Source organism: Neofelis nebulosa, chromosome 2 (genome assembly GCF_028018385.1).
Source record: "Neofelis nebulosa isolate mNeoNeb1 chromosome 2, mNeoNeb1.pri, whole genome shotgun sequence".
Classification (NCBI taxonomy): domain Eukaryota; kingdom Metazoa; phylum Chordata; class Mammalia; order Carnivora; family Felidae; genus Neofelis; species Neofelis nebulosa.
Genome location: NC_080783.1, coordinates 34,987,759 through 35,014,833, shown reverse-complemented (window position 1 = coordinate 35,014,833; position 27,075 = coordinate 34,987,759). Strand labels below are relative to the sequence as shown.

Sequence of the window (27,075 nt, the reverse complement as noted above, 5' to 3'; positions counted from 1 at the left end):
AGGTGAAAGCCGCCAATCTGAAAGGCCAAATACTGATTCCAATTATAGGACATTCTAGAAAAGGCAAAACTACAGAGTGAAAAGATTGGTGGTTGCCAGAGTATGGAAGGGGAAGAAGAGATAATAGGCAGAGCTCAGATTTTTAGAGCAATGAAAACACTCCATATTCTACAACGATGGATGGATTACACATTTGTCCAAACCCAAGAACGTATTACACAAAAGTGAACTAGAGCAATCTATGGACTTTGGGTGATTAGGTCAACATAGATTCAATTAGAATACATACCCACTGGTGAGGGATGTTAACAGAGGATGCTATAGACGTGTGGGGGCAGAGGGTACATCCATCTCTGTACCTTCCTCCCAATTTTGCTGTGAACCTACTACAACTCTTAGAAGTCTCTAAAAATTTTTTTGAGAGAGTGCATGTGCACAAGCAGGGGAAGGGCACAGGGAGAATCTCAAGCAGTCTCCATGCCCAGGGCAGAGCCAAACACAGGGCTTGATCTCACTCATGACCTGGCCCAAAATCAAAAGTCAGATGCTTAGGGCACCTGGGTGGCTCAGTTGTTAAGCATCTGACCTTGACTCAGGTCATGACCTTACAGTTGGTGAGTGAGTCTGACATCAGGTAAAAACATGAGCCCCAGGCGAGTCCTACTTCTCTCGCTCTCTGCCCCTTTATCTTTTGTGCCCTCTCTTGCTCTTAAAACAAAAGTCAAATGCTTGAATCACCCAGACATCCCAAAGTCTTAAAAAATAACAAAAAATAAAAACCCTGATGCAGAGTCCTAAATGGATCAAATATAAATGAAACCATCGGCAAAAGCCTGACTTTTGTCAAGTCACTTGATAACTTAAACTTGGCTGCCAAGTATTCTGGAAGTTATTTTTATTTATTCATTAAGTTTTTTTATGATTTTATATTTTTTAAGTAATGTCTACACCTAACGTTGGACTCCAATTCAATACCCCAAGTTCAAGAGTTGCATGTTCTTCCAACTGAGCCAGCCAGGTACCCCTCTGGAAGCTTTTCTGTCATTCATTATCAGTCTTGAGCATAGGACATGAGGCCATTTGTAGTATCCTACTGGGGGGGGGGGGGGGGAAGTTAGAATAAAGAGAGGAAGAAAACTGGGGACTAATTTCTACTTCTTTGTGTCCTGTAATGTGGGCTCATTAACATTTGGTTTTAAGAAGGAAGAAGCTCCAATGCTAGCAATCCCTAAAATGCAAACACAGCTATTTCTGAAGACTTAAGGAAACCTCCAAGAATGGAAATCTATGCACGAAGAAAAATGGTGCTAAAACCAAGTTATAGATTCCTTTAAATTTCATAAGCGCAAAAAGTTTATTCTGAATAAATCATTTTATACAGTAATTACTGGAAAAAATGTTCATTACTTTAGCAATTTACTTAACAATTCAAATTATCCAAGCAAAATAAACATGGCAATAAAAAAAATGTAAGAAATTTACAAAAGCTATACAAAATAACTTATTTAAAAATTAAGACTGATACAGTCTATAAAATCTCTTCAAGAGAGCTATACTGTTACAGATCTATGTATCTTTTCTCAGGGGATGAAAGAAAGGATGCTTTAAGGCTTCTCTGAGAGTAATCCTTTTAGCTGGATCATACTGTAACATTTTCTCAATGAGGTCAAAGAGAAGTTCATGTTCAGCATCCTGAGAGAGCATAAATTCCTGAAAGGAAAAGAAATACAGTCAACAATCTTTTCTACTACCATTTATTACCATTTTATTTTCTACCATAAAAAGAAGGGAAATTCAAGGTTTTGATGATTTAAGCCCAGGCTTAAATGGGCCAGGCTCACCTTCAGAGGTTTACAGCGCCTTGAAACATATCTGCCAGCAGAACTGTGTTCATCCCAGTCTAATCGATCATGATGGAAATATTTACGTTTCCTAAAAGTAAATACCCATTCATTTATAATGCTGACAATGAAAACTTAAAAACATCTAGCAAAACTGATTGGTTTCATCACTTATGATGATTTTATTGATCAAAGATTAACACTTTTCTAGAGACTTGGAAAATTACTTAAGTGAAGATGCATTTGTCAAACTTCACCATTTCATAAAATTCTAACCAGAATATAAAACCAAGTGGTACGAAAGATGTACCTACTCTTAAACATACCTCGTTTTCTGTATCATATGTTTTGGTAAAGGTCCAAGAATTCTTTCCATCATTGCCAAATGCTCCTTACTATCATGTGTCTAAAATAACAAACAGAACTTGTTAAGCACATTGTGCACTTTGATCTCATTTAACACAGCTGCTACACTTCTAGTCCAGAGAGAGGTCACAAGGAAGGTGATTACTAAAAAAGGGCAAACTTTTAGCAAGTTACAGCTGATAACAAATATCAAGGCACACAGAACAAGGTCACCAATGACTTCTCTAAATCAACAGCATAATTGTTTATAAATGCTTAAAAATGTTTTTAAATAAAATAATAAATTACGAAGGGAAATACAAATACCCAATAGCATCAGAGTCACAGGACTTTCATTTCTTTATACTCATCTACAGTTAAGTCTACAAGGAGAAAAAAAGCTACCTAAATGTGCATACTTTGCATTAAAGTGCTCATTCACATAAGACTAAATAAATAAATAAATAAATAAATAAATAAATAAATAAATAAAGGGCTCATCCAAACAAACAAGCACTTTTCTTGAGCAAAGCCATCGAAACAGATCATGGTCACTTACTGGAAATACTGTAAACCCAAGGTAGTATTCAATAAGAATACATCCTATACTCCAGACATCACACGGCTGGGACCATCCCAGGGCTGCAAAGCAAAGCAAACTGTCAGAAAAAGACTTCAATATTCCTTGAAGACCTAAAAAATGCCATAAAGATTAAGACTAGAATTCTAAATTTTAAAGTGAGCTTCAATAAAGATATATATAGAAGTTCCCAAACCATAATTAAGAAGTAACTTACCTAAAATAACTTCAGGTGCCCTATAATGCCTTGTAGATACCAATGTACTGTGATGTTCATCATCATATGTTGCACTTCCAAAGTCTACAACTTTAATATCTGGATTTATTAAGGTACGTTCATCACGTTTCTGAAAATCGTAATTCGTGGGTTAAGGAGGCATAATACCTTGAGGCATAAAATATTCATTTCTAACTATGAAAATACTAATACACTGAAGACTTACCATTTTGGGATTATATGCCTCTGTGTAGTCAGACTGCACAAATAAGATGTTTTCAGGCTTTAAGTCTGTGTGAGTCAACTTATTACTGTGCAGAACTGAGAATGAAACAAACAACTGCTGTAATTGGAAAATCAAAAACCTAACCAAACTCAAAGCCCTACAACAAAAAACCTCTCTGATGCCTTTTCCACAGGTCCAAAGTTGTCAACATCCAACAGCTGGCTAGAAAACCACCCACTACCTTCAGTTAGTCCACTGCCAGCTAACAGCTAACTACTCAAAAAGTAAAGAAAGAAGTATCTTTCTCTTACAAAGCCAAGATTTATCATTCTTCAACCCAGTGGTTCCAGGTTAGTAGTTTTAAGAATCAAGCTAAATTACAGTCTTCTCTATGACAATGTACTATTGTATGATAGACAATATACTATTTACTGAATAAAACGCAATGAACTGACCAGCAGCTGGTTATCAACATCTTCCTCATACCTACTCTTAGGCCAGGTTTTTAAGACCTATAGGTTAGATCCCATTTTTTATTTAAAAATCCCAATCAATCTGGCACTAGATCAGTCTCAACAAACTCAAGATTCTCATTCTCAAAGATATGCCAAGTACTCACAATTCACGGACTTGCATATCTGATATGCCATCTTCCTGATATGATCCAGACGAAATGGTAGAAAACCATTTTCCTTAATGAAGTCATAAGTACTAAGTCCTAGTAGTTCAAATACAATGCAAATATGACCATGATGCTCAAACCACTCCAGCATCTGGACACAGCGGCTATAAACATATGAAAAATAACTGAGTACAGCTTCTTACAATTCAAATCTACGTGACAGAATTTTCTGAATTGTTTTTATACTTACAATGTACTGCTGGGGTCTGTTGTATTCAAGTGTTCCAGAACTTGTATTTCTGAGCGAGCAGCTTCACAGTATCTATCCACATTTTTAACTATTTTTACTGCTACATGTCTACCTCCTCTGTTAGAAAAAGTCCAAGTCAAAAAAATGTTAAAGATGATGTCCTACTCCATTTTCCTATCACTCTTTTCAAACTGTGCGACTTCTACTTTGACCCACTGTATTTATCTTCTTAAATCTGTGGTCTAACATTTGGTTTTATCAGATGTACTATATGGAAGTACTCTCTTATAACTGCAACTCAATGTAAATAATGAGAATGATGCATATTTTTTTCATCAAACCACCACTCACATGAATGTTTTGGTCCTTCTATTAAAATGTATGTTACTAGTTGTAATTTAATAAGAACATTGGGGATATCACCACTTCAGTTTGTATTCCAATTAAGACTCAAAACATGTACATATAACAGTTTCTCCTTATAGTACCTGGCAAATATTTTATCAAATTCTTCCTTTGTCTACGTTACCAGAAAACTTTAGAGATAGTAGAAGCATAGCATGGAGCTCCAGCTCTCAAAACCTTACTAACCAATAGTAGGAAGCCTTCTCTAGTCATTTGTTTAGAAAAACTCTGCCATTCAAAAGGGGGGAAAAATTCAAATAGAAGACAAAAAAGGTAAAAGGAGAGTTCTTACATTATCAAGAAATTTTAATTTGAAGAACATGAATAAAGCCAACATGTAATACCATTTTACAAGAGTATTCAACCCTAATGGTGTAATCACAATGATAGCATCTAAAAATACAGATTCCTAGGTTAACTACTCTGATAATTGTTTCAACATGCCTTAGGTAAGCAAAATTCCAAATACCCCTAACATAAAACCAAGGCTTTGAAAAGTTCTGATTTAGATCACTGATCTGGGGCAGGGGGGATCACAATATCCCAGTGGGATAACAAAAGAATACTTTCTAAAACAATAAAACCTGCTCTCAGCTTAAAATTAAAGGCTACGTACACTATTAATAGCTAATACTTAAAAAATGCAAAGTGCTAGTACCTTTTACTGGGAATTTCCCACATTACAGTGAAAAAACCAAATGAAAGGATATAATAATATATTTCATTCATGATCAGACCAGTCTAAAGCTAAAAAAATTTTCTAATGCTGATGACCTCCCCAAATGCAATTACAGTAGGAAACTTACGCTTTATGATCAATGCACTCCACGACTTTTCCAAAAGCTCCTTCTCCTAAAGTATCAACAATTTCATCTAAAAGAGAGAAATAAAGCTCAGTCATACCAAGAAGTGGAAATAATTTACTTATCATAATAAATGCTATCAATGCACATTATTCTAGTTGATGCTACAAATTTCCTTATCACTAGACATTTTACTGGTCAACACTGTCAAAAAACATTTATAACTATTTTTAGGTCTAATTTCATTCTTAAGTTCATTTTATTAACTTGATTTACTGTTTTGGAAGTTCTGCTTAACAAATATTAAATTTCTAAAGAAAGAAAAAACACAATCCCCACCCACCAAAAGAAATGGAAAACAAACAAACAAAAAACAGAGAAAGAAAAAAAGATTTCCAAATCCCTGAAATGTTTATATATAGATTATGTTATCTGAAAAGTTAATAAGTGTTGAAAAATATTCTATACATCTTGCACTTAGTACGTCTCCACTCTGACAGATCAGGTGACCCTCCTCATCATCCTCTACACTCCTGGTTCTTTTCCTTCGGTGACTCTTCTGGAAACGTCAAGTGGGCGGCACCAAGATCATCCAGCCAATCAATATACCCGAGTGAATTCAGGGCAGAATACGAAATTCATTCAGCGGGGAGATATTCAGGCATTCAGATACACGCCAGGCCACAAACGGTTGGCAGGAGCAATTTCAAATTCAGTCCCCAGAAATTCACAGGGCACATAGTTTATGTTAACAGGAGAAAAACATGGCAAGGAACAGATTTTCAGATAAGATACTCAAAGTGGCAAGGCAACAAAACATAATACAATTGTTTTTCTTAAAAAAAAAAAAAAAATGCTTAGTTGTAGCATTCACTGAAACATAATTTTAAGTTTCTAGTGTTCTAATTTAATGTTGCAAAATTGTAGGATGTAATAGTTACTTGGTCAAAGTAGACTGTGGCCAAATTAAGACTTCCTAGCTAATCTAACAAATATTGAAGCAGTAAATAAAATTAAAGTCCTAATTTTGGGGAGAAAAAAAAAAAGATTTGGCATACAAGAATAACACTATGTCATTTAAAATGTCATCTGAACTATCTTCAAATTAACCCATAACCCATTATGTTCCAATCTGTTAAGTGGTTTGCTTAATGAAAAAAGAATTAGAAAGCATGCTTTGCTAGAAAAAGGCATGCCTAAACCTTTACTCTTACAAAAATAAAATGCCTATTCTACTTTTGTGATAAACTTCAATTTATCAAAACAAATCAGATTTCTTGAAGTACCACAAAACTAAGTTAATCACCTCCACTGTTTCACTGGAATGACAATTAATTGCTAACTAGTAATAAAAAGTTACTCTATTACTTAATATGTATTGTATTCAGGAGTTTCCTATGCAATGCACAAACACAGAAAGAATCCTGCAAGTTAAATTGAGATGACTTCTTTTTAAACACAACTTTCTCAAATAATCAAATTCAAGTTTTCCTGTCCCAAGGGGGAAATAAACTTTACAGAATGTTTTAAAAGAGCTCATACCCCATGTGAACGATGGTGTGAAGTACTATGGTGAATCCTATGTTTGCTTTTATAACTACTTCTTCCACTTCTACCAGAAGACTTGCTACTATGGTTCTGGTATCTGCTTTCATGGTCTCTATGGCGATGTCCAGGTTCACATCCTTGACTGTAGTCATTTCTGTATTCATCAATGTAGCGTCGACTATGATAATCTTTCTCATTTATGGACCTGTTTTCCACGTAACGGCTAAAAACAAAAAATACTGTTAATTATTTATGCTAATACTAGATATCCTCAAACCGACAGTACTCTTAATACCTTTTGCTTTCCCCACCAAAAAAAAAAAAAAAAAAAAAATCCCATGCAATTTTAGAAACGTTATAAGCCATCATTGGAAACAGAAACAAATGCTATTCATGGCTACTTACTTAAGTGATGCTCTAATTTTAATCATGAAAATATACCCCCCTCCACCGTTTTACTGAGGTATCACTGACATACAACATTTTGATGCAATATATGTTCATATAGATTATCATTCTTACCTATCAGATGTTTTAGAGTGATTATATTTGCAGTGCTTATTCTCCCGGGCACTGCTATGTGATCTCTTCTTTCTTTTATGACTGCTGCTGCTTCTCCATTTTCCACAGTCCCAATCTTTTTCCTCCCAATCAGGGCAATAAGTTCTCTTTAAGTGTCTCATCTACATAAAAGAGAAGTTTTAAGTAGTATCCTACCTGTCAGCACTGAACACTTCAATTAATAAAACTCTTCTTTGCTAATTCATTCTAGCTGTGATTTTTAAACTGTTCTTTTATTGTTTCTTTAAATATTTATTTTTAAGTAATATCTCAACACCCAACACGGGATGGAACTCACAATGTAGAGATCAAGCATTGCATGTTCCACCGACTGACCCAGCCAGGTGTCCCTAAATCGTTCTTTTATTTGTATATTTATTTTTTAATGTTTGTTTGTTTTTGAAAGAGAGAGAGGGAGAGTGTGAGCTGGGAAGGGCGGGGGGAGGGAGTGGCTGCAGAGGATGTGAAGCAGGCTCTGTGCTGATAGCAGAGAGTCCGATGTGAGTTCGAACTCAAAAACCATGAGATTCTGACCCAGACGGGAGTCAGATGCTTAACCGACTGAGCCACCCAGGTGCCCCTAAATTGTTCTTTTAAATCAAAGTTCAAAATTCATTGTCAGCCAATCTAAAATCACCGATAAATCCGATGAGAGCATTGCGCCAAAATGTGGAGTCCAAACTATTAACAATATTCTGCATTATCCATGTTATGCTAAGATTTATTTATTATTATTATTTTTTTTAATTTTATTTTTTTAACGTTTATTTATTTTTGAGACAGAGAGAGACAGAGCATGAACAGGGGAGGGGCAGAGAGAGAGGGAGACACAGAATCGGAAGCAGGCTCCAGGCTCTGAGCCATCAACCCAGAGCCCGACGCGGGGCTCGAACTCACTGACGCGGGGCTCGAACTCACTGACGCGGGGCTCGAACTCACTGACCGTGAGATCGTGACCTGAGCTGAAGTCGGACGCTTAACCGACTGAGCCACCCAGGCGCCCCTATGCTAAGATTTATTGAAAGTGTGTAGGAAAAGAAAAAAACGGGGAGAGGGCTGGAAAGTCCAATTCATCAACTTGGTAAAAACCTTACCCCTTTCCTGTCAGTAGCATAATTTACTATAGGTCCACATATGTAACTCTCCCCATTTAAACGTGTATCGGAAACTAGCCTCCCAACTCAAATGCAATCCGAAACGTTCTTTGCGACAGAACACTCATTATTGTGTATTTCTGTAAAGGAGATATATCCCCAAGGCCTTTTACTATACACAAATCAATGGTGGCATTAGAAAACCACAAAATACCATCTTCGATGACCATTCCCCCGGCATGTATATATATAATAAAACCTAGCTTATCTTAAAAGCAATCTTACATAATCAACTTAGAGGAGGGCAGCACCTTCCTTCCAGAAATGTTTCAAGAAGAATCCCTAACAACTTGGAAAAAAAAACCACGCACACAGAAATGACTTTTCATTGTCCACTATCGTTTTTACCAGTACTAACTGCTGGGGCTCCACCACGTCTCTGCACACAACTCCGAGTCAAAATATTCTGAAGGTTGCTCTCAACATGTTGGGGGATCGAGGGCGCAAAAACTCCAACGCATAAGATGTCTGATAGCCTGACTGCTCTCACACGCTCCTTCAAATATATCCTATTATTTCTCCTTTTCCTAAACCCTATTTTTGTTAACGCCACCGAGGGCAAAGACACTCGTGATTTTCACTTTATTAAATCTTTTAAGACTCGAGTAGACCTTAGGTGATGTCGCCTCGTATCAGCTCAATGCGTTTTTCTCTGTTTGCTAGGAACACAGTTCCTCACAGGAGGCTGACATGCACATTCCAAGAGACAAGTAAACACCACCCACAGCAGGAAGCTTCGCCTCCTCCGCCCCGCCGCCATCTTACAGTTCCGCCGAGGTGGCCAGGGCCGCCGACGACAAAATGGCGCCTACGGGCGTCCGGCCAAGCCCTCCCAGCTCATCCAAGTCACTACGCCTCGCCAGTGTCCGGGGAGTCGCGGTTCAAGGAGAAACTCGCGGCAACAGTCTCGGCAGAGAAGACAAGCGGGCCGCCTCCGTGCGACCCAAGAGGGTGAAAGAGGAAGGGTCGTCGTACTAGAGGTTGTATGCACCACAGGGCGCTCTCCGGGCACAGAAAAAGGGTCTTGACACCTAGCCCGCTTCCTCCTGAGTCTTACCTTCCTGGCCAGAGCGTCCAAGCCGAAGAAGACAAAAGATTGCAACGAGACGACAGAGTAAGCCCAGCTGGCTACCACGAGCTCCAACAACAAAATGGAGCTGACAGCCGCAGCGTCTGGACTCACCTCGAAAATATTGGTGACGCTGCGAGCGCGTCCCCGCCGCGGGGCGGGGCGGGGCGGCACGGGCGCGTCACTGGAGCGCAGGGATGGAAGGAGACTAACGTAGGAGCCGTGTGCGCAGGCGCCGGGTGGGGAGCTCAGCGACAGAAGGTGGAGGTGGGGAAGTTGTGGACGGCGGCTCTGTCGGCCATGTTGTCCACTGTCTAGGTCTTAGGAAATAACGTAAGTACTGTGGAAAAGTCTCGTCCATGCTCTTTAAAAATATTTGGGAACGCTGGATACAAGAAGTGAGGCAAGCATGATACAAAATATCCTGAGCCCTGAATGCAACCACTAAACAATCTTTAAAAAAAAATAAAAGCACCTTTTCTATCATGTAGCCCTAAATTATTAATTGTCTGGATTTCAGCATTTGCTAAGGTTCTGAGACCTATTTTAAACTAGTTAAGGCTTTAGTGGCTGGGACTCACACACCCTGAAATTGGATTGGAAGAATTTTCAAGATTTTGAAAGTTTAAACGAGTGATGGAGACAGGAAGTGGATACCCTACACAGTTAAACATTTTGGCATTAAGCCGGTCCTTTTCAGTGTTAAGGCCAGATGAACTGTAAAAAAAAGGAAATGGAAGGTCGTGAGGGAAAAGCGCCAGGAAACAACCTCTGAACAACAAAATCTTCAAACTACACTTCAACGGACCAAAATGATTGCCAATCCTGACCTCGCACCCTTCCTCCCATTTTGTTTCTTGAACAAAATGATTGCTTATTCATTCCAAACAGTGGAAAATGTATAAAATCAAACATTAACGATTAAGCATAATTTTACTGCTCACACTTGCACAGGAGAGCAACGTATATTGCCCAGCCCTATGCAGATGCACAATTATGGGTAAAAAGTGATGAGGAATACATATTTCCAAAGTATCTGTGGTAGTTTGCATTTCTTAAGCCCCTTTTCTTAATGGATTTGAAGATGCTTTAAAACCATTAATACTTAAATCTTTACATTGGGGCCAAGATCACCAAATACAAGGTAAATATTTCAGAGGGAGAAATCACAATAAATTGTGAAATTTGTAGCTGTTCAGGATACAGTTAGCACACTTAAATGTTAAACAAACCTAGGGAATCCTGGTCTTTGGAGGATGATAGCTAATCATAGTGGGCTAATTATTGTGCCAAGCGCTGTACATACATTTTCACTTAATCCTAACAACCTGCAAGATAGGCATCAACTATATTCTTCTATTACAGATAAAAGTTGCAGTGCATGTGCAGAGAGCAATTTAGAATCCCTACAGTAAGATTATAAGGGTGAAAGAAAATGAACATTGAAAAAATCTTATATATACTACCAAAATTAGTTTCTAAAATGTGTTTTTTTCAAAATGGTTTTAAATTTAGCAAACCCTCTCACACCTAGCCAGTTACTAATGTGAGATTTACCCAAAGTTACATTTATGAAATGAACTATTTTGTGTGTTAGTGCTTATGATTGGGGCATGCTATGTCCACCCCCCCACCCCCCCACCCCCCAATAATAATCTCTACTACCTCAGATTGTGACTGTATTTGTAGATAGGGCCTTTACCCAAGTACTTAAGGTTAAAATGAGGTCATTAGGATGGGCCCTAATCCAATATGACTGACGTCTTTATAAAGAGATTATGACATAATTACCCACTGAGGAGGATCTTGTGAAATAGAAGATGGTCATCCACAAGCCAAAGTGAGAGACCTTTGTGTAAATAACCCTGCCCATGCCTTGACCTCCTAACTGCTAGTCTCTATAACAGAATTTTAAGCTACCCAGTTTCTGGTACTTTGTTATGGCAACCCTAACAAATTAATACAGTGCAAAGATTTAAAAATGGTATTTTGGTGAGGGGCACCTGGGTGGCGCGGTCAGTTGAGCATCTGACTCCTGATTTCAGCTCAGGTCATAGGATCAAGCCCCAAGCTGGGCTCTGAGCTGAACTTGGAGCTTGTTTGAGATTCTCTCTCTCCCTTGGCCCCTCTCTCCCACTCAGTCTCTGTCTCATAAAAAAATAAATGGTATTTTGGTGGAACCTTATAACTTGATTCCCTAATTAGTGAAGTTGAACATTTTCTCTTTTCTCTTGTGACTTGCCCATTCATACCTCATTGCTTTTTTGAATGTACAGTTCTATCTTTTAAGCTTTTTAATTGCAATGAAGTTTTTGATTTTCATATAGTTAAACCTGTTTCATCTTTACCTTTGTCATGTTTGTGAACGGAGAAATTCCTCTTTGGAGGTGTTTCTCCCCACCCCCGCCACCCCGGAAACTTATCCATCTGGAATTTTGGTACATCATGTGAGGCAAAATTCTTTTGCTATTTTTCTGCATATAATTTACTGGTTATCCTAACACAATTTATGGAGTAACTCTTTAATGATTTTGGATATTGCTTTAATTATATATTAAACTCCTGTGTATACACTACTCTACACTCTTATACTCTACTCTCTAAAATACTACACTCTTTTAGTATTCTAGCTATATTCCCCACACCATTTTATTTATTATTACTATTCTAATGTTTGAGGGAGAACAAGTGGGGGAGGGGCAGAGAGGGAGACAGAGGATCTGAAGTGGGCTCCGTGCTGACAGCAGAGACTGATGGTGCTTTAACTCAGGAACTGAATGATCGTGACCTGAAATGGATTCGGACAATTGACTGACCCACCCAGGCGCCCCTCCCCCACACCATTTTGATGTTTGCAGCTAATAACATTTTCATTGTAATTTGTTTTTTAAAATTTCCATTATCAATTATTCTGGATGTGCTTTACAGTTATTATGTTGAGTTCCCATCTCTACCTCTACCACAATTGGTACAAACTGAATTGAAAAGAACCATCAGTTTTCTTTTAAATTCAATAGTGAAATGGTAACTAATCAACTTTTCTAAACTGATGAAAAGTTGAATCCTATGTATTAAAATTTATCTATTCGGCCGCCTGGGTGGCTAAGTTAGTTAAGCATCCAAATCTTCATTTTGGCTCAGGTCATAATCTTACAGTTTGTGAGATCAAGGCGGGCGTTGGGCTCCAAGCTAACAGTGTGGAGCCCACTTAGGACTCTCTCTCTCCTCTCTCTCTGCCCCTCCCCTCACTTGTGGGGTGAAGCATTCTCTCTCTCAAAATAAACATTTAAAAAAATTAAAAAATAATAAAGACATTATAAGAATGAGATCTGGGGCGCCTGGGTGGCTCAGTCCGTTAAGCGTCCGACTTCACCTCAGGTCATGATCTCGTGGTCTGTGAGTTCAAGCCCCGCGTCGGGCTCCGTGCTGACAGCTCAGAGCCTGGAGCCTGCTTCGGATTCTGTGTCTCCCTCTCTGCCCCTCCTCTGCTCTTACTCTGCTTCTCTCTCTCTCAAAAATAAATAAACAAAAAAAAAAAAAAAAAAAAAAGAATGAGATCTGAGAACCAAATACTCACCATATTGGTACTTAAAAAAAAAAAAAAAAGACAGTTTAGAATAAAAATTGAGGGAATACCAGTCAATACAAAAACATTTTGACAGTAAAAGCCTCTTAAGAGTGAGGACAAAAAAATTCAATGACATTCAGTTGGAGAAGAAAAATATCAGGTATAAGAAATGTCAAACCAAATTCTGGCCCAAAAGAGGCTTTAATATTAATTCTTGAAACCTAAATGATTAAAATAAAAGGGTGACTCAAAATGTGAGGGCATTAGGGGTACCTGGCTGGCTCAGCAGCTACAGCATGTGACTCTTAAAATTTTTTTTAATGTTTATTTTTGAGAGAGAGAGAGCATGAACAGGGAAGGGGGAGAGAGAGAGGGAGACACAGAATCTGAAGCAAGCTCCATGCTTTGAGCTGTCAGCACAGAGACCTATGCGGGGCTCAAACTTAGGAACCATGAGATCATGACTTGAGCCGAAGTCGGACACTTAACTGACTGAGCCACCCAGGTGCCCCTACAGTGTGTGACTCTTGATTGCAGGGTCAGCCCATGTTGGGTGTAGAGCTTACTTTAAAAAGTGAGGGTTATTAGTATAATTGGCACATCAGTTTAGTAGAAGGTATAAATGGTAATAAGAGGGTATTGCAAGCTAACTTCTAAACTGTAGTTAAGAAAGAAAATATGGGGGCGCCTGGGTGGTTCAGTCGGTTAAGCAGCCGACTTTGGCTCAGGTCATGATCTCGCGGTCCTTGAGTTCGAGCCCCGCATCAGGCTCTGTGCTGACAGCTCAGAACCTGGAGCCTGTTTCAGATTCTATGTCTCCCTCTCTCTGACCCTCCCCTGTTCATGCTGTCTCTCCCTGTCTCAAAAATAAATAAAACGTTACAAAAAAAATTTAAAAAAAGAAAGAAAGAAAATATTATTTAGATCAACTATTTGCAGAAATGATACAAACCAATAAATACCTGGCATCAGTTTTAGAATACCCAAAACCTAATCAAGGTGTGGAATATGGTTCTTGATGAAACCAATGGGATAGCCTGATAAATGATAAGGCCTGATTCAGTGAAAGCCCTATGGTTGAAATAAATGTTAGGAGAGAAGCTTCCATTTACTCTACAGAACACTTACCGCATGCCAGAAGTTTTATACACATTATCTCATTTAATCCTTGCAATAGTTTTATGAGGGAATATTATTTAGGGATGAGAAAACTTGGAGATGTTAACCTGCCTAAAGTTACTAGTAGGGGGCAGAGCTGTGATTCAAACAGTCCAGGACTCCACAACTGGTGCTTATAACCAACTAATCGCATTTTCAAAATGATCACCTGTAGAATTCTGTCCTACAGTACTGTAAATGATAGGCCTTAAAAAAAATGTTCCATGGGCAAATTGGGAAATTGACTGTTTGCTGTACTATAGGACTTCTCTGTGCCTTTACTGTAATTCTAAAGACCAGAAAATAGCAAATGGATTGGCTGGTTTTTCTAGACCATCTCTGTATCTTGTCCTTTCTAACTATGCAAAGTGAATAATTAATGGACAAGGATACTTCCAGGATATGGACTAGATATGGCAGGAATATGTAACTAGGGTGCTCAAAAATACTTGAATTTAAGGCTCAGAATTTGTTTGTTTTTTGCTCAGTGTCTTTTTAAATTATTTTTAAATGTTTCTTTATGAGAGAGTGTGTGAGTGGGGGAGGGGCAGAGAGAAAGGGACAGAGGTTCCAAGTGGGTTCCGACCTGACAGCAGTAAACCTGATGTGGGGCTCAGACTCACAACCACGAGATCATGACCTAAGCATAAGTGGGACGCTCAACTGAGCCACTCAGGTGCCCCGAAGCTCAGCATTTAAGAATGAATGTTTATATGTAATAATTAAACAAAAGGGCTTAAAAAAAATTAAACTTAAATACATTAGATGCTAGTTTTAGTAAGGAATATGCTCTAATAACGGGAATAAAAGCTGTGTAGGGCCCTTTGATACCACCAACTCATAGAAAATCTTATTTGTAAACAAGCAGAAGGATGATGCAGTCTCTTGACATAATTTAAAACTGGGTAAACCACAATAGGTGTGTTCCTCTGAATAGTCTGCCAAATATTCTTCCAGATCTATTATAGCTACTGTGCAAATGGATTGGCATGAATAGTTATGTCCTTAATGTGTACATCATTAAGCGGTCGGTATGTCTTCTCATTTACTGGTAACTTCTCCAATTCATCTAGAGTCTCTAGACCATCTATTACCCTGAAAGAGAAACCATATAAATGTATGAAACATACTATCGAAATACCTATAGCATTAGTTTCCTTAAAAGAAAAGGATAATGTCTCAAAGTTCTTTGAATTTCCTAGTTGAGTGTACAATAAAATATTGATTTGATTTTCTACCACAGATATGAGCCAAAATTCAAGAATTCATTTTTATGCCTTTAGATAATAGCAATGAATAGGAATATTACCACTAAAATATTCCCACAGCATAGCTACAAATGGGTCTAATATAACCATTCACAGATTTTCTTTACTATGGGAAATACCCAGAGAAACTATGTAAGGGTGACACTGTTGTTAATCAGTACTGCCCTATACTGAAGGTGCTGAAGTGGGTGGCTACTTTGCACTTTATCGTGTAAATATGGTATTTTTATACTTTTTTACATCTGGGCAACAACAAAAAACAGTAGTAATAAAATAAGAGGAGGGGAGATGGGACACTTAAACCCATTTACAGCAAACCCACTTCATGTTTTCACCAAGAAAAAAAAATATTGACAGCTATCCTTCTGGCAAGTTAGTCTAAAACATTTGCTAAGAAAAGGTGGCTTTAGATTATACCTCCTAGTTCAACTCAAATCAATTCTGGACACTTGTAGTATTACTCAAAAAAAAAAAAGATAACAGAGGGGCGCCTGGGTGGCTCAGGTAGTTAAGCATCCAACTTCAGCTTAGGTCATGATCTCCCGATTCCTGGGTTTGAGCCCTGCGTAGGGCTGTGTGCTGACAGCTCAGAGCCTGGAGCCTGTTTTGGATTCTGTGTCTTCCTTTCTCTCTCTGCCTCTCCCCTGTTCACACTCTTGTTTCTCTCTCTCTCAAGAATAAACATTTAAAAAAATGTTTAAAAAAAAGATAACAGATTTACATTTTATTTTGCATTTCTTCTTTAAAATTTTTTTATTTACTTATTTTGAGAGAGAGAGAGAGAGAAAATCCCAAGCAGACTACACACTGACAGCACAGAGTCCAATGTGGGGCTTGAGCCCACAAACCCTGAGATCATGACCTGAGCAGAAACCAAGAGTCAGATGCTTAACCAACTGAGCCACCCAGGTGCCCCCTATTTTGCCTTTTTTTTTTAATGTTTGTTTATTTTTGAGAGAGAAAGAATGTGAGTGGAAGAGGGGCAGAGAGAGAGGGAGATACAGAATGTGAAGCAGGCTCCAGGCTCTGTCTGGGCTGTCAGCACAGAGCCTAATGTGGGGCTGGAATTCAAGACCCCCCGCACGAGATCAAGACCTGAGCACAAGTCAGGCGCTTAACCGACTGAGCCACCCAGGCACCCCTACATTTCTAATAACCTTTTGAATTTACTTCCAAATGTAGAACCATTAAAGTCTTTAAATTTTAAGTTTCAAAAGCTGTCTCTCCTCCTGGGTCAATAAGAGAAACAGAGGATATGGGAAACAGATCTCAGGCAAAAAAGGGCATGTACAATTGAGGCCAGTAGGTCAAGTATTTTGGGACACGGGCCCCTTTGAGAATCAAAGGAAAGCTATGTACCGTATTCCCAGAAATAAATGTGTTGTATATATATAAAACACAGTTGCAAGGAATTAAGGGACCTAAGGTTAAGAATTTTTTTTTTTAACTTTTTTTCAATGTTTTTACTTGTTTTTGAGAGAGAGAGAGAGAGAGAGAGAGAGAGAGAGAGAGAGCGCGAGAGTGAGCATGAGCTGGGGAAGGGCAGAGAGAGAGGAAGACACAGAAGCTGAAGCAGGCTCTAGGCTCTGAGCTGTCAGCACAGAGCTCAGCTCTGGGCTCGAAATCACGAACTGTGAGATCATGACCTGAGCGGAAGTCAGGCGCTTAACCAACTGAGCCACCCAGGTGCCCCTTTATAAACTTTTTTTTAAAGTTTATTTATTTATTTTTAAAGAGAGAGAGGGAGACAGTGGGGAGTGGAGGGGCAAATAGGGAAAGAGAGAGGATTCCAAGCAGGCTCCAAACTGTCAGTGCAGAACCCAATGCAGGGCTGAAACTTACACACTGAGATTATGACCTGAGGTGAAACCAAAAGTCAGATGCTTAACCAACTGAGCCACCCAGGGGCCCCAAGAAGCTTTGTTTTTAACTCTAGTTTTATCACAAATCTAGTAACATAAACCCTAGTAATTAATGATTAATAATTCTGAATGGTGACGTAAAGGAGAAAATAAAAGGAAGAGAACCTGAATTATTTACGTCCAGGCAAATACTACTAAAGGATGTAATATTTCATTAATTTCACTGGTTATTAATCTATAAATTAGACATATGTATATGGAATGAAATATAAGAGTTGCTGAGTCTTCTATTTTTCATTAACCTAACTTGGAATTCAAACTGTTAAATAAAAGAAACTATAACTGTACCTTGGTTTATTGAGCATGTAAATATTTGTTGAATAAACAGACAAGTTGACTTCTTGCTGATTTATGAAAGCAATTCCCAGGCATAGTGCTTATAGTGAATATTCTGGCAGAGCCTGCTAAATGCCTCCCTAGGAGTCAGGCACCCTCTCTTCTTGCAGAAACCTCATTTTACTAAGAATGGCAATGTGTCTAGCCAAAAAACATTTCCTACCCTCCCTTGTAGGTAAGAGGAGGCCTCATTGCTAAGTTCTGGGTCTTCTAGGGAAGGTCTTTAAAAAGGGGCTTACTTGGGGTGCCTGGGTGGCTCAGGTGGTTAAGCATCCGACATTGGTTCAGGTCATGATCTCACAGTTTGTGAGTTCAAGTCCTGTGTCGGGCTCTGTGCTGACAGTTCAGAACCTGGAGCCTGCTTTAGAATCTGTGACTCCGTCTCTCTCTGCCCCTCCCCCACTCACGCTCTGTCTCTCAAAAAATAAATAAATGTTAAATAAATAAATAAAAATAAAAAGGGGTTTACTCAGCTGACAAGCAACTAGTAAACTTTTGCTCTTCCTCCTTCCTTCTGCCTGGAACCCATGTTGTGACTGGAGCTGTGCTGCTTACATTATGACCATGAGCTGAGCTTGGGGATGGACAATAAAGATGGTTGAGGAAGAAGAGGCACCACTTAGAATATTGGTGACAAAAATGAACCATCTTTCTTCATAAGAAGAAATCCATTATATAACTGATACTTTGCATAATGATCCTGAAAAAAGTATTGGCTCCTATTTCGCAAAATAAAGGAATTAAGGCTTGAAGAGGTTATAAATTCCCAAGGTCACAGGGCTGGTAAGTGGAGGGCTTACCAGGTATATTTAGCTTTCTTTTTTTTTTAAGTGTTAATTTATTTATTTTTTTTTTATTTATTTATTTTTTTTAATTTTTTTTTTCAACGTTTTTTATTTATTTTTGGGACAGAGAGAGACAGAGCATGAACAGGGGAGGGGCAGAGAGAGAGGGAGATACAGAATCGGAAACAGGCTCCAGGCTCCGAGCCATCAGCCCAGAGCCTGACGCGGGGCTCGAACTCACGGACCGCGAGATCGTGACCTGGCTGAAGTCGGACGCTTAACCGACTGCGCCACCCAGGCGCCCCAAGCGTTAATTTATTTTAAAAAATAAATTCCAAAAGGAATTTCCAAAGGAAACCATAACCAGAATACTCACTTTCCAAATACTGTGTATTTCATATCCAAATGTGGCTGCTTGCCATAGGTGATGAAGAACTGAGATCCATTGGTGTTTGGGCCATTATTAGCCATAGATACAACACCTCTAACATTGTGCTGTAAAAGGCCAAAATATTGATTTAACTGTGTTTTTATATAAATGTTCCAAATAATAGGACTGAAACAAGACCTGAACTCTTTCAGGGACCAAGAAAACACTTAATCAGTTTCTATTAGGGCTAATCTAAATGATCAGTTTCTGGATTATCTATATTTCTGAAACCTTGTATGTAAATTGTTTATATCAAATCATGTGCCCCAATTAATTTCATTTTCACTTTAGAGAAGTACAGTCACAAACACTTAGCAATACCAATATATGATAGGAATCCTTACATTTACATTAAGGAACAGTGTGCTGGCATGAAACAATCTGGCAGACAATAAAACCAAAATCCCCATAACCTCTTCACACATACACTGGACTCTGGCTAGTTTCTTTATCTGTAAAACAAGGGAGGGAGGTTGGACTAGTTCAGGGGTTTATTCAGAATTGAAATGCTCACAAGGGTAAGCAAATAATAAATTAACTGAACAGAATGTAAACATTACAGAGGCTGGCAAAAGGAATGGTGTTATCTCTTGCCTAATGGCCCTAATTTTTTTTTTTTAAACCAATGGCCATAGATAATACATCTGTGAATCTTCCACCCAAGGGCAGTCAGTTCACAACCCAGGACTAGATGATCTAAGGAAGGTCTCCTATAGCTTTAATATTTATGATACTATTTGTTATAAAAGGGACTTGTGTAAAAGAATTAAAAAGACTTTACTGATAAGATTGAAGACGTGACAGAACTGTGTTACAAGGAGATGCAATATAAAAGATCATAAATAACTCTAATGATTATTCTCTCTTTAGCTATTCATCAGGGGACACTAATGACCCAAGCAATGGAGATACAACTGCATCAAGATATTAATGCTTTATTGACTTCCTAAAGGTGACTACCAGTCAAATGTTATATTTGATACATGCACCAGAATGTATGTACCACTTATAACTTAATAAAATACTTAATAACCTATTTCTAAGATTTAAGAATTCAAATTTACCGAACTGTTGCATATGCCTACTACTCCTCTCATCTATTACCCCAGCCTCTCCAAAAGTGAACCATTATCCTACTATCTTTATATATGCCTAAACAATATATTGTTTCCTTTTTCTTGTTTCTGAGCTCTCTAAAGTAGTATCTTACTATTTGTAGTCTTCTGGGAAGTGCTTTTTACACTATCATTTTCTTTCTAAGATTTACACACATATGTGTGTAGTTCTGATTTTTACTGCTTTATATTATTCCACAACTGAATATACTACAGTGTACATTTTATGATCAATGGACATTTGGGTTGTTTTTAGATTTTTGCTGTTAAAAAAACACTCTAGGAACACTCTTGTACTGTTTCCTGATGCATTTGTACAAGAGTTTTCTAGGGTAAACATTTGGGAATGGAATTGCTGGATCAGGGTATGTGAATATTCAATACACACCCTCAACTCTGCATATCAAGATAATGGTTCTTTTCAAAAAAAATTTTTTTTTAACATTTATCCATTTTTGAGACAAGAGACAGAGCACAAACAGGTGATGGGCAGGGAAAGGGAGACACAGGGTCTGAAGCAGTCTCCAGGCTCTGAGCTGTCAGCACAGAGCCTGATACCGGGCTGGAATTCATGAAGTGTGAGATCATGACCTGAGCTGAAGTTGGGCGCTTGACTGACTGAGCCACCCAGGTGCCCCTAAAGGTAATGATTCTTAATCTTGACTGTAGGTATCACCAGGAAACCTGAAAATATAATCTAGGTCCTAATCAGTCCTCCTATTTTTCTCTACATTTAGGGGGTTGTAAGACCTTAATATTTTATATTTTTACAACTACACGTGAGTCTGTAATACCCAGTGTTGAAAATCACTGGTATAGGATGGTGGATTAGTGTTGAGGCAGTTAGTTATTAATTAACGCCTAAAAAGTTCTTGTTTGTAATTAATGAAAAAGAATGACTTATAATTTATCACCTCCCAACCCCAACTCCTATAACCAAAGTAATGTTTCCTTATGATAGAAAAACAAAATGAAGAAAAAAAAATTACTCCTAGTACCACCATCCAGACATAAACACTGCAATGAATTTTTTTCAGAGTTTTCTTGGGCATATTTTAATGTAACTGAAATACAATACTAAGTTATATGTTCTTTAAAAAATTTTTTTTATGTTTTATTTATTTTTGAGAGAGAGAGAGAGAAAGAGAGAGACAGAGTGTGAGCAAGAGAAGGGCAGAGAGAGAGACACACACACAGAATCTGAAGCAGGCTCCAGGCTCTGAGCTGTCAGCACAGAGCCTGATGCGGAGCTCGAACTCACAAGCCATGAGATCATGACCTGAGCCAAAGCTGGACGATTGACTGACTGAGCCACCCAGGCACCCCCTAAGTTACATATTCTTACTGAGCAGAATTTATCTTTTTCTAATTTCTAAAGTTATCATTCTATGCAGATACAAAGCTTAAAAGACCATATGATAAACTGTTAGCAGATGTCACCTCTAGGAAATGACACTTATTTATTTTAATTTTTTAAATTTAATTTAAAATAAGATTTTTAAAAAATAGGCATGCATTAGTTTTTTAGTAAAAAAAAAAAAAAAAGTTCTTGGGGTGCCTGGCTGGCTAAGTTGGTAAAGCATGCCCTCTTAATTTTCGGGTTGTAAGTTTGAGGCCCATGTTGGATACACAGATTACTTAAAAATAAAATCTTAAAAAAAAAAGGAAATAAAAGTTTGAAAAACACAGAAAAATATGACAAAGGAAATAAAAACCTCTAATTTTACCATGGTATGCATTTCTCTTTAACGTAGTTGGGATCTACCACAGGTATTAAGTTAATACAGGAATATTCAAAGATCTAACAGAAAATGTTGAAAGTTGGACATTGATAATAGGCAGGATTGCAACCAGGAAGTCTTTCCTCCCTACTACCAAAAAAAGCCCAACGATTCAGGTCATTCAACATAAATTTTATAGTGAGACATTAGGCCCTTTTGGTACATTACTGATTAAAACATTTCAGGTTGGGCATACAGATAAGCTCACTTAATATCAAGATTCATGTGATTGTGAGATTCTAGAATATATTTTAGGCAACAACTGCCATTTATAATTTCTCCCTGGCATTTATCAAGTGTACTACTAGAAAAAAAGTATGTTTGTATACTAATAACATTAACTTGTGTTACTACAACATATGTATTAAAGGTTTCAAGTGTAAACAAGGCATTAGAAACCAGATGTTGACACACTGGAGATATACCTTAAGATATTCACTATATTCATCTTCAAATTTCTTGCCCCAGATACTGTTACCTCCTCTTCCGGTACCTATATTACAAGACAAGCAAATCAAAAGAAGTATCTAATTAAAGTTGAGAAAGGGTTCATTTTCTAAAACAAAAGGGCTATTTTATAACTTGTTAAATACAAATAAAATTTGACATGTCCTCTCCTCAAAATTTCACTTTACAGACTGGAAAAATAAAGTATCTCTACAAAAAACCCAATCCCCTCCCTATCAATATTGTTCATATTTTACTTTAAATCTAAGTGCTGGTAGCTTCGACTAAAAATTTCTTGCTAGGGTAAGGGGCCTGGTTATAAAAACTCTATGTAGGGGCTCCTGAGTGGCTCAGTTGGTTAAGCGTTTGACTCTTGATGTCAGCACAGGTCATGATCCCAGGGTCAAGGGATCAAGTTCTGCGTCCATGCTCAGCATGGAGCCTGCTTAAGATTCTCATTCTCTCTCTCTCTCTCTCTCTCTCTCTCTCTCTCTCTCCCTCCCCCCCCCCTCTCTCTCCCTCCCTCCTCTCTCCACCCCTCTCCCCCCACTTTCGCTCTCTCTCAAAAAAACAAAAAAAAACCCCAACACAATCCACATGCTTATATTTTATCTATTTTATAAAAATTAAATAAATTTTATTTAAAAAATATTTTGAGTATAGTTGACATACAATATTACATTATATATTTTTCTATTCTTTGTCTACCCTCTTTTTCACACTATATACCCAATTCTCTAGATATTAATAGAATAACTTACCTGTTGGATCTCCTGTTTGAACCATGAAACCCTTGATATTTCTATGAAATATACATCCATTGTAGTAATTACTGGCACAAAGAGCCAAGAAATTCTGAAAAGAGTAAAAATAATAACTGGGAAATGATATAGCAGAAACATTTAAAGAACAAACTGTATTTACTGAAAACACTATAACAATGTATTTATGTCTTTTAGGCGTTACATTGGATAATGTCACTTCTCTGCCTAAAACACTTTGCTTCCTTCTGTTTTTGGAATAAAACACACAATCTTCAGTAGGGCCTAATAGGCCCTTCATGACCTGGCCTACCTCTGCATCTCATGTGATAATAACTTCTTTCTGTTACTTACTGTGTTAACCCCATCATCCTTCTGAAAATTCATCCACAAGAGGTAAGCATTCCTACCTTGAGGCCTTTGTACTGCTATCTCTATACCTGGCATATTCTTTTTATATGTCTTTCTATGGAGATGCCTTCATTATTTTTCTGCATGTGATTTAAGTATCACTTTCTTGGTTAGGCCTGCCCTCACCTTTTTTTAAATAATTACTTTCTGTTAGTCCCTACATCAACACTTTATTTCTTTCAAGACATTATCACGTTCTAGAATCACTTTTTTTTTCTAGAATGAATCCCTCCCTGTCCCCCCTCCCTCCTCCAATGCTTATCTTCTCAGCTAGAATATCAGTTTCACGAAGGCAAGGAATGTCTCTTGATCATTACAGTACTCCCAGACCCTGGCAAGTTAGCCTTTCATAAATAATTGTAGATTTTTTTTAAGTTTGAGAGAGAGAGAGTGCACGTGTGAACGAATGCCCATGTGCATGAGGAGCAGAGAGAGAATCCCAAGCAGACTCTGCACTGACAGCAGCAGAGCCTGACTTGGGGTTTGATCCTACAAACCATAAGATCATGACCTGAGCCAAAATTACAAGTCAGTGCCTAACCAACTGAGCCACCAGGTGTCCCCATAAATAAATGTTGAATGAATATATAGAGAGCCAGTTCTTTCCTTCTTTGTCATTTAAACAAGTAAAATAACATAAGAAACAGTTATCTTACCTAACATGGTAATGATTACTTATATTTCCAGAGGAAAATAAGTCAAAAGAAAAGATACCAGCCACTCTATGGTTAGAGAAAAATTATCTACTCTTTCTTTGATCCTCAAAGGTGAAGTGGAAACCAGGCCAATAATTCTAATGGATAGTTTTTCCTGACAATGGTTTTGTATTTTTAAATTTTATGTTTATTTATTTTTGAGAGAGATCATGTATGCATGTGTGTGCAGGGGAGGGGCAAAGTGAGGGAGGAGTAGAGGGCTGCCATGCTGGCAGCAGAGAGCCTGTTGTAGGGCTGGAACTCAAGAATCTGAACCATGAGATCAGGACCTGAGCTGAAGTCAGACACTTAACCAACTAAGCCACCTAGCTGCCCCATGACAATGGTTTTATAGACAAGTTTTTTTTTAATTTTTATATTTTTAGGTTAATTTGATTTCAAAATGGTTATCCTGTTGCATTAACTCATTTTTAATATGTACATAATGGTACTTACCTCACATGTTTTGGGTGTCCTTTCACAGAAGACTTCTATTTTAATATCACCTACATCTGTATGCAGTGTCACTGACTAAAAAGGAGAGAGAATGTGAGAACAATTAAGATTTCTTCGGATGACTTTATGCATTGTATTATTTCCCAAACTAGATTAAAGATGACAATCTGAATGAAAACACAGAAAGAAATACCATTTCAGAGATGACCTATCCACATAGCTGAGAAGCTGTACTTCTTCAAAATTTATTTCAGCAGTAGAAAAAAAACTCCAGATGATAAATATATGTTAATGTAAAATAGTATCCACCCTAAAAACCTGACAGTAAATACTGTGATGGAAATACTTAAAGTTTGAATTTTTCATCAATAAAAATGAAAACAATGGTTAGTTAGTATTACTGATTTAAATAGCAACTCCCCAACATCATTAATATATATTGAAAAATAGTAAGAAAATGACTTTTCAAAACATAGTCTGCACCATTTTCCTTAATGTAATTAAATTGAGAGACAGTGTTAAAAACAATTCCTTTCTTCACTAAAGACAACAATTCTCAGTTTTTCTAGATTCTAAATGTGCAGAGATAACCATATTACTCTTGCTTGCTTGTTTTTTGTTTATCTGATGTTGAGTAACATTCCTTTTGTTACCCATTGTGGGGTGGGAATCTGAGAGGTTATTATTTTTTTAATGTTTATTTTTGAGGGGGGAGGGGCAGAGAGAGAGAGGGAGACAGAATTTGAAGCAGGCTCCAGGCCCTGAGCTGTCAGCACAGAGCCTGACACGGGGCTCAAACTCAGGAACCTCAAGACCATGACCTGAGTGAAGTCAGAAGCTTAACCAACTGAGTCACCCAGGCGCCCCTCGCGGGGTTATTCTGAGGCTTCCTTTTTCATTTCTCTTCTTCCAGTAGTATCCAGCAGTCAGAGAGTATGTTCAGGTTGATAGAGGGCAGGAGTGTGTGTGAGGTGGGGTTGGGGGGTGGGGGGGAGACAGCATGATTCTCATTGCTTTTCTTCTACTTCAAGCTCTAGTTGCCCACCTTAGAACAAACAAAAGGATCCAATTAAAATGATCACACCTGGCTATACGCTTCAACTCCCTCTTTCCATCTATATGTTGTAATCAGTCTTTTTCTGTAAAAAGTAAATTCTATGCATTTTAAGTGAAAACACTGAAGAATTTAAAAGTAGTTTTGTTTCTGGCTTTGTTTAGAGGCATCATACATTTTATGCTTCTACAGTTTATCATTTCTGTCTTGCCATTGAAAGTTCATGCAATTTTATTTCCCTTCAATGAATTTCTAAAAATTATTTATAATGAAACGCATTCATAAGAATTGTGTAAAACTTACCATTTTTCTTCCTGATCGTTTCGGGAAGTATTATTGCTTAATTTCTCAGTCTCCCCGAGAGAAGTTAGAAAACGAATCTTTATTCCCAAAAGAGAAAAGAATTAAGTTCATTTTCCTCTCTTAATTCACACGTGCTCATTTTTAATGCATATTTAAAATGCCTACAATAGCACCCTCTAAGTAATAAAAATTTGGTTATGGAAATGATGAGATCCTATCCGACTCAAGCCCCTCAACCTCTTACTTCCCCTGCTCACTCTTCTTCAAAAGCCTCCTCGCAAACTCCGCAACTAGCCAGGTACATTTCCGCCTTGGGATCTAGGCACTGGGTGTTCCCTTTGTCTGGAACACTTATACTTAGACATCTGGACAGCTATTTTCCTCACGTCCAAGTCTCTGCTCAAAAGTCAGGTCTCATTGGCCTGATAACTCTATTTAAAACTGCCTTGACTCTAGTGCCTGCCCAATTTCCTTTTTTCATAGCACTTATCGCTAATATACTACATATTTTTCTAATTAAATCTGTTCCAACACCACCCTCCCCGCCCAGAATGCTGACGCAAGCCCAAGAACTAAAACACGGAGCTTGACAAGTGTCTCAATAAGTGAATGAAAGAGTGTGTGATATTACTTACCACTTCAGTTAGCACAGCTCTAATTGAAACGACAGACGCCGTTCCTTGCAGATGCCCATGTTTCGAAATAAGTGTCTTAGGGCTACCGGAAGTCGAGCGCGGGACCCATTAGCGAGAACGCTCCTCTCCTGCTCGCCTCCTTTTCCCTTCCAGCCTCATTGCTATCTCAAACCAAAATGATTAGAACTAGGAAGACAGTGTCATTTATCTTCACCTGGTACGCTTTTGACAGTGAACGGGAGCTCTTTTAATAATAATACAAAGACACAAAACGTAAACCGGAACTATTCTGGGCAACCTCCAGAAGTGCCTTGGGTTCAGACGTAAAA

At 38.0% G+C, this 27,075-nt stretch overlaps 2 protein-coding genes across 3 annotated transcripts; both read right to left on the bottom strand.

Annotated features, from left to right (window-relative positions):
- Positions 1–1,329: 1,329 nt before the first annotated feature.
- On the bottom strand, positions 1,330–19,059 carry CLK1 (CDC like kinase 1). 2 transcript variants are annotated; one of them, XM_058709735.1, is made up of 13 exons: positions 19,035–19,059; positions 7,360–7,520; positions 6,832–7,060; positions 5,758–5,848; positions 5,293–5,359; positions 4,082–4,198; positions 3,829–3,995; positions 3,210–3,304; positions 2,984–3,113; positions 2,746–2,828; positions 2,168–2,247; positions 1,842–1,932; positions 1,330–1,710 (listed from the first exon to the last, which is right to left on the bottom strand). In XM_058709735.1, the coding sequence occupies exons 2-13, from the start codon at positions 7,518–7,520 to the stop codon at positions 1,567–1,569; spliced, it is 1,455 nt and encodes a 484-aa protein (XP_058565718.1). In that variant the 5' UTR covers positions 19,035–19,059; the 3' UTR covers positions 1,330–1,566. The 2 variants fall into 2 exon arrangements, with proteins under 2 accessions (XP_058565718.1, XP_058565712.1); XM_058709729.1 differs by lacking the exon at positions 19,035–19,059 and adding an exon at positions 9,610–9,742.
- Positions 13,752–27,033, bottom strand: PPIL3 (peptidylprolyl isomerase like 3). The gene is made up of 7 exons (XM_058709771.1): positions 26,747–27,033; positions 26,112–26,190; positions 24,755–24,829; positions 23,193–23,286; positions 22,410–22,477; positions 19,035–19,153; positions 13,752–15,442 (listed from the first exon to the last, which is right to left on the bottom strand). The coding sequence occupies exons 2-7, from the start codon at positions 26,112–26,114 to the stop codon at positions 15,316–15,318; spliced, it is 486 nt and encodes a 161-aa protein (XP_058565754.1). The 5' UTR covers positions 26,115–26,190; positions 26,747–27,033; the 3' UTR covers positions 13,752–15,315.
- Between the last annotated feature and the right edge of the window lie 42 nt (positions 27,034–27,075).

Bases quoted from the DNA above. Each gene is read 5' to 3' on its own strand.
- CLK1 (XM_058709735.1), bottom strand. From the start codon at position 7,520: ATGAGACACTTAAAGAGAACTTATTGCCCTGATTGGGAGGAAAAAGAT. The intron at 5,360-5,757 runs GTATAGAATATT...TCTCTCTTTTAG, and splicing joins AGACGTACTAAGTGCAAGAT to ATGAAATTGTTGATACTTTA. The intron at 4,199-5,292 runs GTAAGTTTCCTA...TTTTTCTAACAG, and splicing joins GAGTGCATTGATCATAAAGC to AGGAGGTAGACATGTAGCAG.
- PPIL3 (XM_058709771.1), bottom strand. The intron at 22,478-23,192 runs GTAAGTTATTCT...CTTGTAATATAG, and splicing joins TCAAACAGGAGATCCAACAG to GTACCGGAAGAGGAGGTAAC. The intron at 19,154-22,409 runs GTATATCTCCAG...GGCCTTTTACAG, and splicing joins AATATAGTGAATATCTTAAG to CACAATGTTAGAGGTGTTGT.